Here is a 16,962-nt window from a genome sequence, read left to right as displayed (position 1 = left end):
GGTAAACTAGGTAAATACACACACGTGTCCCTGTCAGCCTTTTATATATATATATATATATATATATATATATATATATATATATATATATATATATATATATATATATATATATATATATATATGTGTGTGTGTGTGTGTGTGTGTGTGTGTGTGTGTGTGTGTGTGTGTGTGTGTGTGTGTGTGTGTGTGTGTGTGTGTAGGAGGGTCACCAACCAAGGGCAACAGAAATCCAATGAAAAAAAAAAACCCTGAGATGCTGGTCCCCAAAACAGGGTCTGAAGCAGTAGTCAAAAATTCAAGGATAGGTTTCTTGAAACCTCCTTCTTGAAGGAATTCAAGTCATAGGAAGGTGGAAATACAGAAGCAAGCAGGGAGTTCTAGATTCTACCAGAGAAAGGGATGAATGATTAATAATACTGGTTAACTCTTGCATTAGAGAGGTGGACAGATTAGGGGTGAGAGAAAGAAGAAAGTCTTGTGCAGTGAGACTGTAGGAGGAGGGGAGGCATGCAGTTAGCAATATCAAAAGAGCAGTTAGCATGAAAATAGTGGTAGAAGATAGCTAGAGATGCAACATCATGGTGATGAGAAAGAGGCTGAATACAGTCAGTTAGAGGAGAGGAGTTGCATTAGACAAAAAGCTCTTGATTCCACCCTGTCTAAAAGAGTGGTATGAGTGGAACCCGCCCCCTAGACAGCATACATGTGAAGCATACTCCATACATGGACAGATAAGGCCCTTGTACAGAGTTAGCAGCTGAAAGGATAAGAAAAACTGGGGGAGATGTCTCAGAACATCTAATTTCATAGAAGCTGTTTTAGCTAGAGATGACATGTGAAATTTCCAGTTTAGATTATAAGAAAAGGACAGACCAAAGATGTTCAGTGTAGAAGAGGGGAACAGTTGAGTGTCATTGAAGAAGAGGGGATAGTTGTCTGGAAGGTTGTGTTGAGTTGATAGATGGAGGAATTGAGTTTTTGAGGCATTGAACAATACCAAGTTTGCTCTGCCCCAATCAGAAATCTTAGAGACATTAGAAGTCTGACGTTCTTTGGCTTCTCTGTGTGAACTGTTTACTTCCCGAAGGGTTGGACATACATGAAAAGATGTGGAAAAGTGCAGGATGGTATCATCAGCGTAAGAGTGGATATGACAGGAAGTTTGGTTTGGATCATTGATGAATAATAGGAAGTGAGTGGGTGACAGGAAAGAACCCTGAGGAACACCACTGTTAATAGATTTAGGAGAAGAACAGTGACTGTCTACCACAGCAGCAATAGAACAATCAGAAAGGAAATTTGAGATGAAGTTACAGAGAGAGAAGGGTAGAAGCCATAGGAGGGTAGTTTGGAAATCAAAGCTTTGTGCCAGACTCTATCAAGAGCTTTTGATATGTCTAAGGCAACAGCAAAAGTTTCACTAAAATCTCTAAAAGAGGATGACCAAGATTCAGTAAGGAAAGCCAGAAGATCACCAGTAGAGCACCCTTGATGGAACCCATACTGGTGATCAGATAGAAGGTTGTGAAGTGATAGATGTTTAAGAATCATCCTGTTGAGGGTAGATTCAAAAACTTTAGATAGGCAGGAAATTAAAGCAATAGGACATTAATTTGAGGGATTAGAATGGTCACCCTTTTTAGGAACAGGCTGAATGTAGGCAAACTTCCAATAAGTAGGAAAGGTAGATGTTGACAGACAGATTGAGATTCAGGAGGTAGTGTAAGTGTGTGTGGCCTTGTTTTAGTCATTGGGTGGACTGTTGATTCTTCATATATTTGTTAATATAATTACATTCTTGGGGTGAACTGGTTGTGGACTAGTCCAGCTGTAAAGCAGGAGCTTTGGCAGCAGCGGGAGTGATGTCAGCCATGGAGGTGAGGTCATTCCTGAAGCAAGGGGGCAAGTTGAGTTCCTGCCTGAGACCCACTCAAGCACCTGTCCTCACCTCTACGTGAGCAGCCACTCTGCTCGGTGCTCTTGCTGTTACCCCAACTGTAGACGTGCTGCATTCATATTAGTTGTTTTAATTAAAGAGGAAAATCTGACAAGACTTCTTTCTTTACTGCCACACAGAGTTGAAAGAGTTTGACTAGGCAAGGTGCAAGCATGGAGGTGCATTTTCAGAGAATAATAGGAGGGACCCCATCAGGTCCATAAGCCTTCCAAGGGTTTAGGCCAGTAAGGGCATGGAAAACATCATTGCAAAGAATTTTAATAGGTAGCATGAAGTAGTCAGAGGGTGGAGGAGAGGGAGGAACAATTGTCCAAAGTAGAGTTTTTAGCAAAGGTTTGAGCAGAGTTCAGCTTTAGAGATAGATGTGATAGCAGTGGTGCCATCTGGTTGAAATAAAGGAGGGAAAGAAGAAGAAGCAAAGTTGTTGGAGATGTTTTTGTCTAGATGCCAGAAGTCACAAGGGGAGTTAGATCTTGAAAGATTTTGATGCTTTCTATTAATGAAAGAGCTTTTGGGTAGTTGTAGAACAGACTTGGCATGGGTCCAGGCAGAAATATAAAGCGCATGAGGTTCTGGTGATGGAAAGCTCAAGTACCTTTTGTGGGCCACCTCTCTATCATGTATAGCATGAGAACAGACTGTGTTAAACCAAGGTTCAGAAGGTTTAGGTTGATAAAAAGAATAAGGAATGTACGCCTCCATGTCAGACAATATCACCTATGTTATGTGCTCGGCACACAGATGTTCTCTGACACGGAAGCAGTAGTCATTCCAAGGAAAATCAGCAAAATACCTCCTCAGGTCCCCCGACTAGCAGAGGCAAAATGCAAGAGGCACCTCCACTTAGGGGGATCCTGAGGAGGGATTGGGGCAGTAGGACAAGATACAGATATGAGATTGTGATCGGAGGAGCCCAATGGAAAAAAGGGGGTGACAGCATAAGCAGAAGGATTAGAGGTTAGCAAAAGGTCAGGATTGTTGGGCCTATCTCCAAGACAGTCAGGGATATGAGTAGGGTGTTCCACCAATTGCTGTAGATTGTGGAGGATAGCAAAGCTGAAGGCTAGTTCACCAGGATGGCCAGTGAAGGGAGAGGAAAGCCAAAGCTGATGGTGAACATTGAAGTCTCCAAGAACAGAGATCTCTGCAAAAGGGAAGAGAGTCAGAATGTGCTCCACTTTGGAAGTTAAGTAGTCAAAGAATTTCTTATAGTCAGAGGAGCTAGGTGAGAGCTATACAGCACAGATAAATTTAGTTTGAGAGTGACTTAGTAGTCATAGTTAGATGGTGGAAAACTCAGAAGATTGGAGAGCATGGGCATGAAAGCAGGTTAAGTCATTGCACACATAGACACAACATCCAGCTTTGTATTTGAAAATGAAGATAGAGAAAGTAGGAGGGAACAGAAAAGGGGCTACTGTCAGTAGCCTCAGACACCTGAGGAAAAGAAGATGAGGCTTAGTAGAGGAGAGGTGGTGTTCTACAGATTGAAAATTAGATCTAAAACTGCAAATGTTGCAGAAGTTAATGAAGAAAAAGTTGAGGGAGGGTATCAAGACACTTAGGGGTTGATACCAGAATAGCAGTCTGCCCTGGAGACTGTGAGGATAGTGTAGGAGTTGCCATGATAATTTTTAATTTTGAGTGAAGGGTGTGTGTGTAATTAAGTGCATGTAGTTTTGTGTGAAGGAAGAGAGTTGTCTTTAGAGAGCAAGCTGTGACTGTACCCTTGTGTTGTGAGAGACAAAGGTCAAAGCTGAGTTTAATGATAAGTTCACAGTATCCCCTAATGCAGTGCTTTAGACCTCACTGGAAGTAATCATTGTTTTAGCAAGTGCCTATTGCCTCCTCCTACTGGTGGAAAGGAAGTCTTGTGGACCACCATACTATACCCCATGAGCTTAGGCATAGTACAGATGGCCACATACATCCATAGCTAGGCCTGACAGCAGAGACAAATTGATTGTAGTAATGGTAGTAGTAGTAATTTTTATTTATTTATTTATTTATTTTTATTTATTTTTTTTTTATGTAGGAGGGGTACCACCCAAGAGCAACAAAACTATAAGAAAAGAAAGGCCCACTGAGGTGTTGGTCCCCAGAGTCAAAAGCAGTCATCAAAATTTAAAGGATAAGTGTCTTGAAACCTCCCTCTTGTAAGAGTTCAAGTCATAGGAAGGAGGAAATTCAGAAGCAGGCAGGGAGTTCCAGAATTTACCAGAGAAATGGATGAATGGTTGTAGTAAGGATTCTATAGTTTACGTTGTTGTGGGGAGAATCCAAGAGAGACTATGTGTTTTTCCCTTTGTACTCACCTATAAGCTCACTCCCTCTTCTGTCACCATGTCAGGGCAGTGGGGAAGAGCCACAGCACACCCCAGGGTACCTCCCCAACACTGCTGCAGGGCCACCGCCTCTACTCACTGGCCCAGGACACCCTTGCACACCTCAGCCCATCCCTCCTGCCACAGCCCCACACCCTCTGGCATCTGGTGGCTACTATTGCTCTATGTGTGTACTTCTTTGTGTGTGTGTGTGTGTGTGTTTATTGTTTATCCATGTAAAGAGATTTTTTTTTTCTTTACTCTCTCTCAGCTTTTTTTTGTGCACTCATTCATTCAGTCTCCATTTATCTCTTCAGTAATATTTGTCATTGTTTTGGATATAAGTTTGTAACCCCCAGTTTATTTATTTATCTATTATATTTACTCGTGCTTTATTTTTAATTCCATATCAATTCATACTTACTCAGTAATTTCAAATTTTATATTTTTTAGGGGGGAGGGGGTTATTTATTTCTGTGTAACCAACCACATCAATTCACACTGATCTCTTTCAAATTTTATATATTATTTATTTTTATTTATTTATTTGTTTGTTCATTTATTTACCTATCTATCTATCTCTCTGTCTTTTCTTATATAACTAACTACATCAATTCACACTCAGTCCTTTCAAATTTTAGATATTATTTATTTTTATATATTTATTTATTTGTTCATTTATTTATTTATTTATATATCTTGTTTGTTAATTAATTAATTCATTCATTCATTCATTCATTCATTCATTTATTTATTTATTTATTTATTTATATATCTATCTTTTCTCACGTAACTAACCAAATCTATTCATACACAGCCCTTTCAAATTTTATGTCTTACATATCTTTGCACACCTTATTTTTAACTTCACATCAGTCCACACTCACTCAGTCTGGCGGTCCACCCCCAGTGTCGCATGATGTGTGGGACCTCCATGCACTGATCTGCCTGCTGCTGCATCCCGGCTCCCTCTTCTCGCCCTGTGTGGTGGTGGAGGCCTTCTACTCCATTGCTGTCTTCCTCTTCCATGCCACCGCCTCTGATGTCATCCGTCTGCCCATGAAGTGAGTTTTTAGCCTCCTCCAAGGTTTGAACTTCTGTATTTTCTTCCTTTGAACTTCTACTCATGAACTCCTGGCTTCCACCAAACTTTAAACTTCTGTATATCCTTCCTTTGAACATCTACTCATGAATTTTTAGCCTCTTCCAAGCTTTGAACTTACATTTATTTCTCCTTTGAACTGGTACTTATGAACTTTTAGCCTCCTCCAAGCTTTGATCTTCTGTAGTTTCTTCCTTTGAACTTTTACTCATGAATTTCTAGCCTCCTTCAAGCTTATAACTCTGTATATTATTCCTTTGAACTTTTTCACATGAACATCTAACCTCCTGAACTGAACTGAACTGATAGAAAGATGGTGAAGAATAAAGAGTTTGGACTTAAGAAGAACCTCCTCCAAGCTTTTAACTCATATATTCTTCCTTTGAACTTTTACACATGAACCTCCTCCAAGCTTTTAACTCTTATATTTTTCCTTTGAACTTTTATTGTTTTTCTTTTATCCTTTAAGAAAGAACAGCAAAGCATACAAAATCAATCTTAAAAGTTAAAAAGAAAAAATTAAAACAAGTCAAAAGTTGGAAAGAAACGACACCATAGCAGTAAAAACACCTTTGAAATAAAAAAAAAATAGTAAATTCCACTAGAACCAGTCAAATATAGCTAAGAAAAGGCACCAAAGCATTCAGAAACACCCAACACCACAACGCTACCCTCGCAACCACCCCCTGCCTCCCCCTCCCAACACCCCTGCCTCCCCACCACCAGGTACCACTACCAGGTGTTCTATGCCCTGTACCTATATGAGAACGACTGGGGGGGCTTGCCGGAGGGCAGAGCGCAGGTGAGGGAGGAGCAGCATGCCGGCCAGCAGTCCATGCAGCAATACATTCAGCGGAAGATGGCCATCCGGTTTACACATGAACAACTGCGCATTATAAACCATCCGCTGCGGAAGGACCATGTGTGTTTTAGTGTGTTTTGCTGTGCTGGGGTTGTATTGAGAGTTGTGTTTAGGGTGATTTAGGTGTTTATCTAGCTTGGGTCTGAGTGGGTGATGAGTGGGTTGGGTTTTGGTATTTTATTTTTTTTTTTTCTTTGTTTGTTATTTGTTCTGTTTGTTTTATTTGTTTATGGATTTATTTTGTTATTTTTTTTTATTAATTTATTATTATTTTAAGTTTTTTATTTATTTATTTTTTTTATTTGTCTTGTGTATGTGTGTTTATTTATTTATTTATTTATTTTATTTATTTATTTTACTATTATTTTTTATTTATTTATTGTTCTTTATTTTATTTTATTTACTTATTTATTTTTAATTTTATTTATTTATTTTATTTATTTACTATTTTATTTATTACTTAATTGCATATTTATTTATTCATTTTTTTATTTATTTTGTTTTGTGTGTGTGTGTGTGTGTGTGTGTGTGTGTGTGTGTGTGTGTGTGTGTGTGTATAGTATTGGTGTAGAATTATTCTTAAACTGCAATATCACTGGAATTATTAAAGCACACTTGTAAATTTCAGTAACTTCCAAATGACTTCCATCCGAGTCTGTTAAATTGTCATTAGAATCATGAAAACATTCTTGAAAACCCCAGTAACTTCAGTAGAAACTGTTAGTCTACTATTAGAATCACAAAAACCCTTGTAAATCACAAGAAACAGTAAACAAACAACACATCCCACAGTTCCACAACCTAACAATTTTTCCCAGGTTGTCAAGATAGTAGCATTCGCTGGCACGGGCAAGACCACCACGCTGCTGGAGCTCTGCAAGAGGAGGCCAGACCTGAAATTCCTGCTCGTGGTGTTTAACAAGTCAGTGCAGGAACATTGCAACCAAATCTTCCCCAAGAACGCCACAGTGAAGACTGCACACTCCATGGCATTTGCTGCTGTTGGGAGGAGGTGAGGCTGGTGGATTGCAGTTGTAATAGTGGTGTTAGTATTAGTAGTAGTAGTAGTAGCAGCAAGGATGAATAAATAAGTGTGTTTGTGTGTGATGCTTAGTCTGGGCCACCACATGTGGGATTGCCAGCCTGGTATATAGACAGATAGTAGTAGTAATAGTAAAGATCCTATAGTTTCTTGTTATGGGAAGGAAGTGGAAGTGACTGTGATGGTGGTGGTGGTGGAAGTAATGATAGTAGTAGTGGTAGTGGCTTCATGCTGTTGTTGTGGGGGAGGTGAGACTGACTGATTGACTCACCGATTGACAGACTAACTAATTTCACTACCAACCAACAAATTGTTTAACTTGTTGATTGACTGACTGACTAACTCACTAACAAACTAACCAACTAAATATATGCACTTAATTGACTGACTAACTATCCATCTATCTGTTTCTCTAGATTGCTAACTAACCAATTAATTGATGTATTGACTCATTAATTAACCATCTAACTAAATGACTGATTAATTGATAGACTTAATGATTAACTGACCAATTGTTTAAGTTACCTATACAGTTCCCTATCACTACCTATCAATTTTTCCTTCTTCCCTTCAGATATCAAGCCATCCAGAAATTTTCCATGGATCTAAGAGCTGGAAACATTTCAGAATTTTTGCCGAAGAGAGAGGGTGCTGGAAACAGGTAATAAGATTCTCTCTCTCTCTCTCTCTCTCTCTCTCTCTCTCTCTCTCTCTCTCTCTCTCTCTCTCTCTCTCTCTCTCTCTCTCTCTCTCTCTGATTTTATTCTCATCATAGTTTTTCCTCTTTTTTTTTGTTACATTTTCTTTCTTTTCTTTCTTACATCCACATTTGCAGTCTGATTTTCTTTCCTATTTCCACATTTTTTTTATTTCCATTTCTATCCATTTTCATTTCCACCTGTTTTACTTTCCTATTTTTTCCATTTCCAATTTTTTCAACTTCCTTTTCCACTGATTTCATGCGACTTCATTCATGTCCTCTCTGATATCTGTGTTTCCTTCTCCACTTGTTAAATTAATTTCTTATCCATGCTTTCCATTTCCTTTCCTTTCCATTTTCCTCCTCATTTCCACTCTAGTTCCTCCTATATTTCAATATAATTTCACTTCCTTTTCCTTTCTGATTTCCATGATTCCTTCTTCATTTATTTCATTTAGTTCTCATCCATGCTTTCTATTTCATCCTTTCCTTTCCTGTCCATTTTCCTCCACATTTTCACTCCAGCTCCCTCCTGTACTCCAATTTCATGTCTGCAAGACCACACCCCATCTCCATTTCTTCCCATGTCCATAAACTTCCCCAGGTTACGTCGCGTGGCTCTGGTGAGGAAGGCACTCGAGAGGTTCCTGAACTCAGCTGATGAACACTTAACACTCCAACACACACCAACAGTTGATAAGCATGGAGAACAAATAGATGATGACTTTCGACTTAAGGTAAGGCAGACTGCAGCTCTTGAGTGCTTGAGTAAGTGTGTGAGTGTGTTCATGTTTAGCCAGATGCCTAGACAGCACAGGTGGCAATGCCTGATTTCTGATCTCTCTAAAATTTCTGATTGGAGCAGAGCAAACTTAGTATTGTTCAGTGCCTCAAAAACTCAGTTCCTCCATCTGCCAGCTTGACACAACCTTCCAGACAACTATCCCCTCTTCTTCAATGACACTCAACTGGCCCCTTTTCTACACTGAACATCCTCAGTCTGTCCTTTTCTTATAATCTAAACTGGAAATTTCACATCTCATCTCTAGCTAAAACAGCTTCTGTGAAGTTAGGTGTTCTGAGATTTCTCCACCAGTTTTTCTCACCCTCCCCCAGCTGCTAACTCTGTACAAGGGTCTTATCTGTCCATGTATGGAGTATGCTTCACATGTCTTGCGGGGTTCCACTCATACTGCTCTTTTAGACACGGTGGAATCAAAAGCTTTTTGTCTCATCAACTCCTCTCCTCTAACTGACTGTCTTCAGCCTCTTTCTCATCACCAGAATGTTGCATCTCTTGCTATCTTCTATCGCTATTTTCATGCTAACTGCATGCCTCCCCTCCCACAGCCTCGCTGCACAAGACCTTCTTCTTTTTCTCACCCTTATTCTGTCCACCTATCTAATGCAAGAGTTAACCAGTATTCCCAATCGTTCATCCCTTTCTCTGGTAAACTCTGGAACTCCCTGCTTCTGTATTTCCACCTTCCTATGGCTTGAACTTCTTCAAGAGGAAGGTTTCAAGACACTTACCCTTCAATTTTTGACCACCACTTCGGATCCTATTCAGGACTGGCATTTCAGTGGGCCTTTTATTTTTATTTTATTTTATTTTATTTTATTTTATTTTATTTTATTTTTTATTTATTTTTATTTATTTTTTTTTTTCCCTTGCCTATTTTTTTTTTTGCCCCCATGGCTGTTGTCCTTCCTACATAAAAAAAAACTTTTTTGCTATCTACTTTTCCTGCTTCACCTTCCCTTTCCCTCCTCAGGTGATTCTGGCTGATGCTGAGGCAGTGTGGGCCGAGATGACCAAGTGTTCAAGGCACCAGGTACTCAGTATGACTCAGGTGAGATGGTGTAGTGGCCGTTCACATCCCTTCCCTCCATGTATACTGTCTCACATCTCTTAGATGACATAATGTAATTTATCAAGTATGGCTTTGTAAGAGTGTACAGTGTCTTGAAGAGGACAGAACAGTTTATCACACAACTTTCGGATCAATATGTCACTATTTCCACCATGCTCCTGAGGATGTACAGTGTGTTGCTCATGCTTCTTTGCTCTCCAGGATGGGCAGCTCAAGGTGTGGCAGCTGAGCCGGCCCAAATTGGCAAACTACGACGTTGTGATGATTGATGAGGGGCAGGACATGAACCCCTCCATGCTGGAGGTCTTCCTGCGCCAGGGCTGTGCTAAGGTATTGCTGCTGTCCCTCCATCACTCCACCAACTCTTAACCCAGCCTCACCATGCCTGCTGTAATCTTGTCTCACCTCTAGCTTATCATAATGTAATCTTACCTTACCTGATCTAACATCTAACCTAACATGGTTTAGCCTAACCTAAGGCTTTACTGCTTCCTTTCCTTCACTCCACAAACTCCTAACTCAGCCTTACCTTATACCTGCTATAACCTTATCTTATCTTCAGCTTGTCACAGCCTCACCAAAGGTAATCTAACCATAGATATTGCCTGCTGTGCTTTACTCACACAGCTAACTCCTAACCTTGCTTTACCATAACCTAATCATATCTTACCTCTAGTTTATCATGACCTAACCTTACATAACCTAGCCTTACTACACCTGCTGTAACCTTATGTCTTGCTTACCATAACCTCACCTTACCTTACCTCCAGCTTATCATACCTTTACCTTATCTAATATAGCCTAGTCTAATCTAACTAACTTTACCTTACCTTACTTGATATTTACCTGACCTGACCTAATGTGACCTAAGCTTACTTAACCTAACCTAGCTTAAAACTAAACCTAACTAAACCTTGGCCTTAGGAGTTACTCAGTCATTTAGTGAATTATTAAGTCGAACAAGTCAATCAGTCACTTAGAACCAGTGATTTTTTTTATTTCATCTTATTCATCACTCTTTCAAGAGCCATTCCAAACCTCCCTGACAGGTGATAGTGGGCGACCCACACCAGCAGATCTACTCCTTCCGTGGCGCCATCAACGCTCTCGAATCTGTGGAGTCAACGCACACCTTTTATCTCACCCAATCCTTCCGATTTGGGCCTGAGGTGTCCTACATGGCACAATGTGTGCTGGACCTCATCAGCGAGACACAGAGGCAGACACTGGTTGGAGGACATAAGCAGGACACTATTGTAGCCTCTCTGAGCAACTCGGAAGCCTTGAGTCCCAGCAGCAGCAGACGCACAGCCTTCCTGGGGCGCTCCAACCTTGAGGTGTACCAGGAGGCTCTGTACATGTGCCAGCAGGATGCCTTTGCCTGCATGACCATGGCGTTTGCTGGCGGGCTGCATAGGTATGGCTTGGACACAGTCATGGACATCTATAACCTTTCCCGAGTGCAGGCCAAGGAGGGCACAGCAGAGAGTCTGGGCATCAAGAACAGGTTGATAGCGAAATTTGAGAGTGTCCGTGCACTGAAGAACTATGCTGACATTCTGGAGGACCAGGAGCTGTACAATAAGATCTTGATGTATGAGTACAGTTCCTCCAACACTCCCCACCACATACAACTGCTGAAGAAGAGGTGCTCCTCCTCGCATGATGTGGCCAATATCACATTCTCCACCATTCACAAAGCCAAAGGTCTGGAGTGGGATCATGTGGTACTGCTTGGTAGATTGACACTCAGCGAGTTTTTGTTTGGCATCAATGATCGGAGGCAGTGTGCAACCCTGCGAGATGAGATCAACTTGTTGTACGTGTCTGTCACGCGTGCTAAGAGGTTCTTGACACTGAACAGTGTGATGCTGCAGGTGCTGAGGCTGTGCAGGGAGAAGAGAGAGGTGCTGGTGGCCGGCAGCGAGGTGGGTCAGAACAGCCAGTGTCTGCACTGTGCCAAGTCTGTGGATGGAAAGCAGCCTGTTGTTACCAAGGTGTGTGTGTGTGTGTGTGTGTGTGTGTGTGTGTGTGTGTGTGTGTGTGTGTGTGTGTGTGTGTGTGTGATATGAACTGATAATGTGTGCTGGTTTAATGTGTCCATCTGGCTGTCTGTATGGTTGAGTGGGTATTATTAGTGTATTATGCAAAGTTTGTGTGTGTGTGATGTTAAATGATAATGACATGTGTTGGTTCATCTGTTTGCCTGTCTCTACAGTTGAGTAGATGTAGTGAGAGGATTATGCTAAGTTTGCAGTGATATATTTTATAATGAAAGAGTTAAAAATCATCCCTAGTTACTCATCTGCTGGAATTATATCTTTATTTAATCCATTCTGAATAACTGATTGATCTAACTGGTGCTGTTGTGAAATATGGATATTATTAATAATTATGGTTAATTTAGTTACTTTCCTACTGCAATTATGTCTTTTAATCCATTCTGACTAACTAATTAATCTAACCAGCAACATGTGTGAAATTCAGATATTAGTAGTAGTGGTTAGTTTAGTTACTCATCCATCACAATTACCTATCAATCTAGGTATATATCAGGCCAGCAGTCCCACACAGGGTGACCCAGATAAAGCACCACACACTCACACACATCACACATTCAGCCCCATTGGCCCTAAGTGGAAAGGGACAGTCTTGTGGATGCTGCACTACACCTCAGAAGCTTAGGCATAGCACAGCTGGCCATATACATACTTCCATACTTTCCATACTTCAATCAGTTTCTGAAGCCAAGAGTTGCTGCTGGTTCTTCATATCTTGTTTGGATTCCAAGACTTTTGGCCTAAGAAATCTTACCCCCCTGTGTTTAGGTTGACCCACAATTTTTTGCCTAAATATTTGACCTTCAAAACTTGCCCTATACACAAGGAATTAGGGTAACCAATTAATTACAGGGTGTTTTTGGCTTATGGTGGTCTTGACTTCTGCTGTTTGGTGGTTACGACGCTGACTAGTGATTTTTTTTTTTACATTATTTTTTTATTTACTCTATGTCCTTCATGTGTTTTTTTTTACAAGTATAATAGATATGTTCTTATGTCCTGGATTATGACTTTAGAGTACTATAGCATCAACAAAGGTGAGTGACTTACTGCAGGTGCTTACTTAAGCTGGTTTCAGCCTATGCCAAGAATCGGTTTACAATGGGTCATAGGGACGGAACTCCATTGTAACTCGGACACCTTGTAGTGTAACTGTTGAGTGTTTGAAATTTGGATATTGACAGCAGTAGTGTGTGGGTTAATTGGCTTAATGTTTTTCCCCAGGTAATGGGTGTTCGTGTGACTGGAAGTGGCTTTCTGCAAGGTGGATATCTGTGCCACACCTGCTCCTCGGATCCCCACCGCTACATTTCCTCCAACAGGTGAGTGGAGGGCCCAGTGGTGTAACTTGGTAGGGTTAGGATATGGAGGGAAGCTGTGATATGCTGTGTGCTTTGTTAAGCTGTGGTATGCTGTGTGCTTTGTCTATGTACTTTTTTATTTTGTTGTTTGTATTGGTTTCACTGTCATTACTAGTACAGCTTCTGGTGCTGCTGCCGCAGCTATTGTTATTATTATATACTGTTAATGCTGCTATTGCTGCTACTGTTACTACTACTAGTTAGTTACTGTGCTTAGAGCCAGGGGGGAGGAAGGAAGGTGGTTGGGGGTTAACAGCCGCACGCTTTCTATGATTCTGTGATTTCTATGATGGGGTGTTAATAAGTCTTATTATCTCTCACTTCACAGTGCAGCATTGGTCAAGATTCTGCATCCTCATGACAACCAGGACTTGTCCAGCCTCGCCAAGCTGATGCTGATATCAGGACAGCCCTAGGGGACAGCAGCCAGCAGGGAAAGACATGCTGCTGCCTTGTGTGTGTGTGCCTTAGACCAGAACATGATGAAAGCTGTAAGAAGCCATCAGGTGTACATATGGCAGTCCCTATGTGTAAAGTACCTTTCATGCTCATTCATAAATTTGTCTAATCTTTTAAAGCTTCTTAACGACTCAAGACTGATAACCTGATTACCGAGTCTCTTCCAGGAAAGCAGAGAGGGAGGAGGGGAAGTCTAGAAGTAAGAGAGGAAAGATAGGTGAGAAATTGAGAGGTAAGAAAGTAGAGAGAGAGAGAGAGAGAGAGAGAGAGAGAGAGAGAGAGAGAGAGAGAGAGAGGTGTTAGGTAAATTTGCAAAAGATGGAGCAATGAAGACAAGATTCTAAACACTTCCAGAGAGGGGCAGGAAGATTGGGAAGTTTATGGAGATTGGAAAATGGAGAGAGAGAGAGAGAGAGAGAGAGAGAGAGAGAGAGAGAGAGAGAGAGAGAGAGAGAGAGAGAGAGAGAGGTAAATTTACATAGGAAGGGGCAATAAAAGACAAGATTCTATTCATACCTTCCAGTATCATTGCAGAATCACATCTTATTTCTCACTGCCACACAAATATTTACAATATATATATATATATATATATATATATATATATATATATATATATATATATATATATATATATATATATATATATATATATATATATATATATACAGTGCTCGCACAAGTGACGAGTTCATTATGCCAGTTTTGGTTCGTTATTCCGATTAAATATTTATTAAAATTTCAGTGCATTATTGCAGTTGTGCATTTTTAATGACTGTGTGTTGGTTGCACATCTTACTGTATTGAATTCAGATATTGTCACCCTTATAAATGAATGTCACTTTGGTGGGTTTGAGATTTTTTTTCTAGAATAGATTCATGAGGCACATATTGGTACAGTTTTCCTTGTCCTCTCTTGTCTGTGTGGTTTTAAATTTGCCCTAACTTTTTTGCTCTTTATCATGAAAGTTAATGAAATGAGATGTTTTTAATCTTGACCCCACAAAAATTTAATGATTACTGTAGTTTACTCATAAAGGTGGTGATGTAATATTAATAGGTATGTGGAGGTAACTTAGATAAGGAGATGTGAAGCAAAGAAGAGACAGTGGTGGAGAAAAACATTACTATAAAAACTGACTAGATTAGTGACTGTTTTGTCTAAATGAGAGAAGAGAGAAAGAATACCAAAGAATGATAGAATGACTCACAAGCAATTCTGACGTTGTACTGTACTTATTCCACAGGGCTTTCATTCATGTATGACTTAGGCAGTGTGTAGAGAAAAGGCTGTGATGTAATAATAGGTGTGAAAGAAAGAAGTGGAGAAGTAACTTAGGGAGGGAGATGTGGAGGAAAGAAGAGACAGTGGTGAAGAAAAAACACAATAAAAACAGACTAGATTTTTTTACTGTTTTGTCTGAGAGAGAGAGAGAGAGAGTAGTAAGGTTTAGAAACTGACTGGATGTTGTGATTATTTTGTTAGAGAGAGAGAGAGAGAGAGAGAGAGAGAGAGAGAGAGAGAGAGAGAGAGAGGAACAAAGAATAATAGAATGTCTTTTAAGAGTAATTGTTTAACTCTAAGATTTTCTTCTTTTATCCCATGAGGCTTTCATTCATGTATATGCTTCCTACAAGTGCTTTTAATTAACATAGCATTCCCCCATCACATCAAGAGTAACTATCTTTGGTTGTTTTACAGGATGGGTTATGGCTCATTAAGTTAGGTCAGGATGGCAGATACATATAACTTAATCAAATTTTTATACATTTTTTTATTATTTTCTGCAGCAGCACAATATTTTTTTATTAATTTGTATGTATATTGATTTTTATTTTTATTTTTATTCTATTTTTTCTAGTACTGCAAAAGATTAGGTTACATTAAACTGCATAGTCTAGCCTTACCTAACTTCTCTTTAACTTCTCTTCAACATGTCTGTGAGTAGAGGCAGGCAACTTACTTTGAGTTATGATGATTTAGTCTTTTCTGGGTCAAAAATTTTATAATTCTTATAAGACTAAAGGTTTAATATGCTGAGTTTTATTTATTTACTTTTTTTTTTTGGTGAAAATGCAGAACAGGGCCTTCATCTCTTTCGTCAATATATCCCTGTCTATCACCAGCAAGCTTGGAGACCTGGCATAAAAGTTGCAGGTTGTGGGAGGCCAAAATAGACGAGATATGTCGATCCAGATTTTTTTTTTTAAATCTAAGGACAAAACCTGCTAAATATAGTCGCACAGCCAAGTTTCCTATTTTTTTCGGTTCTTACTCCTACATTGATGAGGACCTGATGGGAAAGCAAGTTTTTGGGGTAAGGAATGCTAAAATAGAGCCAGATACCACCTCTTAACAATAAAAATAAATAGGGAGCTGCCTACTATTGCTCCTATTTTTGTTGTTGTGATGGCTGCCATGATATTGATTTTGCTCTTGCTGCTAGCATCCTAACTGAAATAAACCTAACCTAACTAAACCTTAACCTAACTAAACCTAACCTAACTAAACTGGTAAATATTAAATAAAGTACACAATTTGTGGACCTAGGCTCTGGTAGACACTGATTTCAATGCAAATTTGTGAGTTAACTATAACTATAGCAGGTCACTGTCTGAAACTTTTACAGACCTATACTACATTATAGTGTTTTTACTCCGGGAAGAATGTTTGGGCGTTGGTCGAGTAGGGGAATTCCTCGTGAGCTGTGTTGCTGTGTCTCTACAGGACCAGTTATCAGTTTAACACCTTGGTGGAAAGGAAAGGCGACTGTCCTATCTCTCTCTCTCTCTCTCTCTCTCTCTCTCTCTCTCTCTCTCTCTCTCTCTCTCTCTCTCTCTCTCTCTCTCTCTCTCTCTCTCTCTCTCTCTCTCTCTCTCTCTCTCTCTCTCTCTCTCTCTCTCTCTCTCTCTCTCTCTCTCTCTCTCTCTCTCTCTCTCTCTGTATTGTATGATACTGTGTGAATAATTTTTCTGTAATATATTTGTTCATGGTAATTGTTTCACGTAATCTTGATTTGGAACAGAGCAGATTCGTCATACTGTCGTCTCACTCCCATTAGTGCCTTTGGCTGTTCGAGCCATTGCTCTGGAGGATGCAATGATAGGACCTCTGTTGGCCCTTCTCTTCTAAATATACTTATTCTTGTTGCAAATAAGTTATCTCTCTTGACTGTGAAGAACACACGAGCACTTGGGAGTTGCTTCCATCATGGGAG

General features: G+C 40.0%; 1 protein-coding gene across 7 annotated transcripts in view; it reads left to right on the top strand.

Annotated features, from left to right (window-relative positions):
• Positions 1-16,331, top strand: part of LOC135113175 (F-box DNA helicase 1-like) — a 35,047-nt gene extending 18,716 nt beyond the window's left edge. For all 7 annotated transcript variants that reach the window (XM_064028277.1, XM_064028272.1, XM_064028274.1 and 4 more), the window contains 11 exons: positions 4,311-4,471; positions 5,195-5,348; positions 6,113-6,308; positions 7,067-7,260; positions 7,865-7,951; positions 8,595-8,727; positions 9,766-9,843; positions 10,066-10,194; positions 10,914-11,861; positions 13,149-13,246; positions 13,614-16,331. In XM_064028277.1, coding sequence (XP_063884347.1) covers positions 4,311-4,471; positions 5,195-5,348; positions 6,113-6,308; positions 7,067-7,260; positions 7,865-7,951; positions 8,595-8,727; positions 9,766-9,843; positions 10,066-10,194; positions 10,914-11,861; positions 13,149-13,246; positions 13,614-13,701 — 2,266 coding nt within the window. In that variant the 3' untranslated portion in view covers positions 13,702-16,331. The remainder of the gene's footprint in view (positions 1-4,310; positions 4,472-5,194; positions 5,349-6,112; positions 6,309-7,066; positions 7,261-7,864; positions 7,952-8,594; positions 8,728-9,765; positions 9,844-10,065; positions 10,195-10,913; positions 11,862-13,148; positions 13,247-13,613) is intronic.
• The last annotated feature ends 631 nt before the right edge of the window (positions 16,332-16,962 follow it).

This window comes from Scylla paramamosain, chromosome 25 (assembly GCF_035594125.1).
Source record: "Scylla paramamosain isolate STU-SP2022 chromosome 25, ASM3559412v1, whole genome shotgun sequence".
NCBI classification, from domain to species: Eukaryota; Metazoa; Arthropoda; class Malacostraca; order Decapoda; family Portunidae; genus Scylla; species Scylla paramamosain.
The sequence above is the reverse complement of the archived record's forward strand: the minus strand, read 5'-3'. Positions and strand labels throughout refer to the sequence as shown.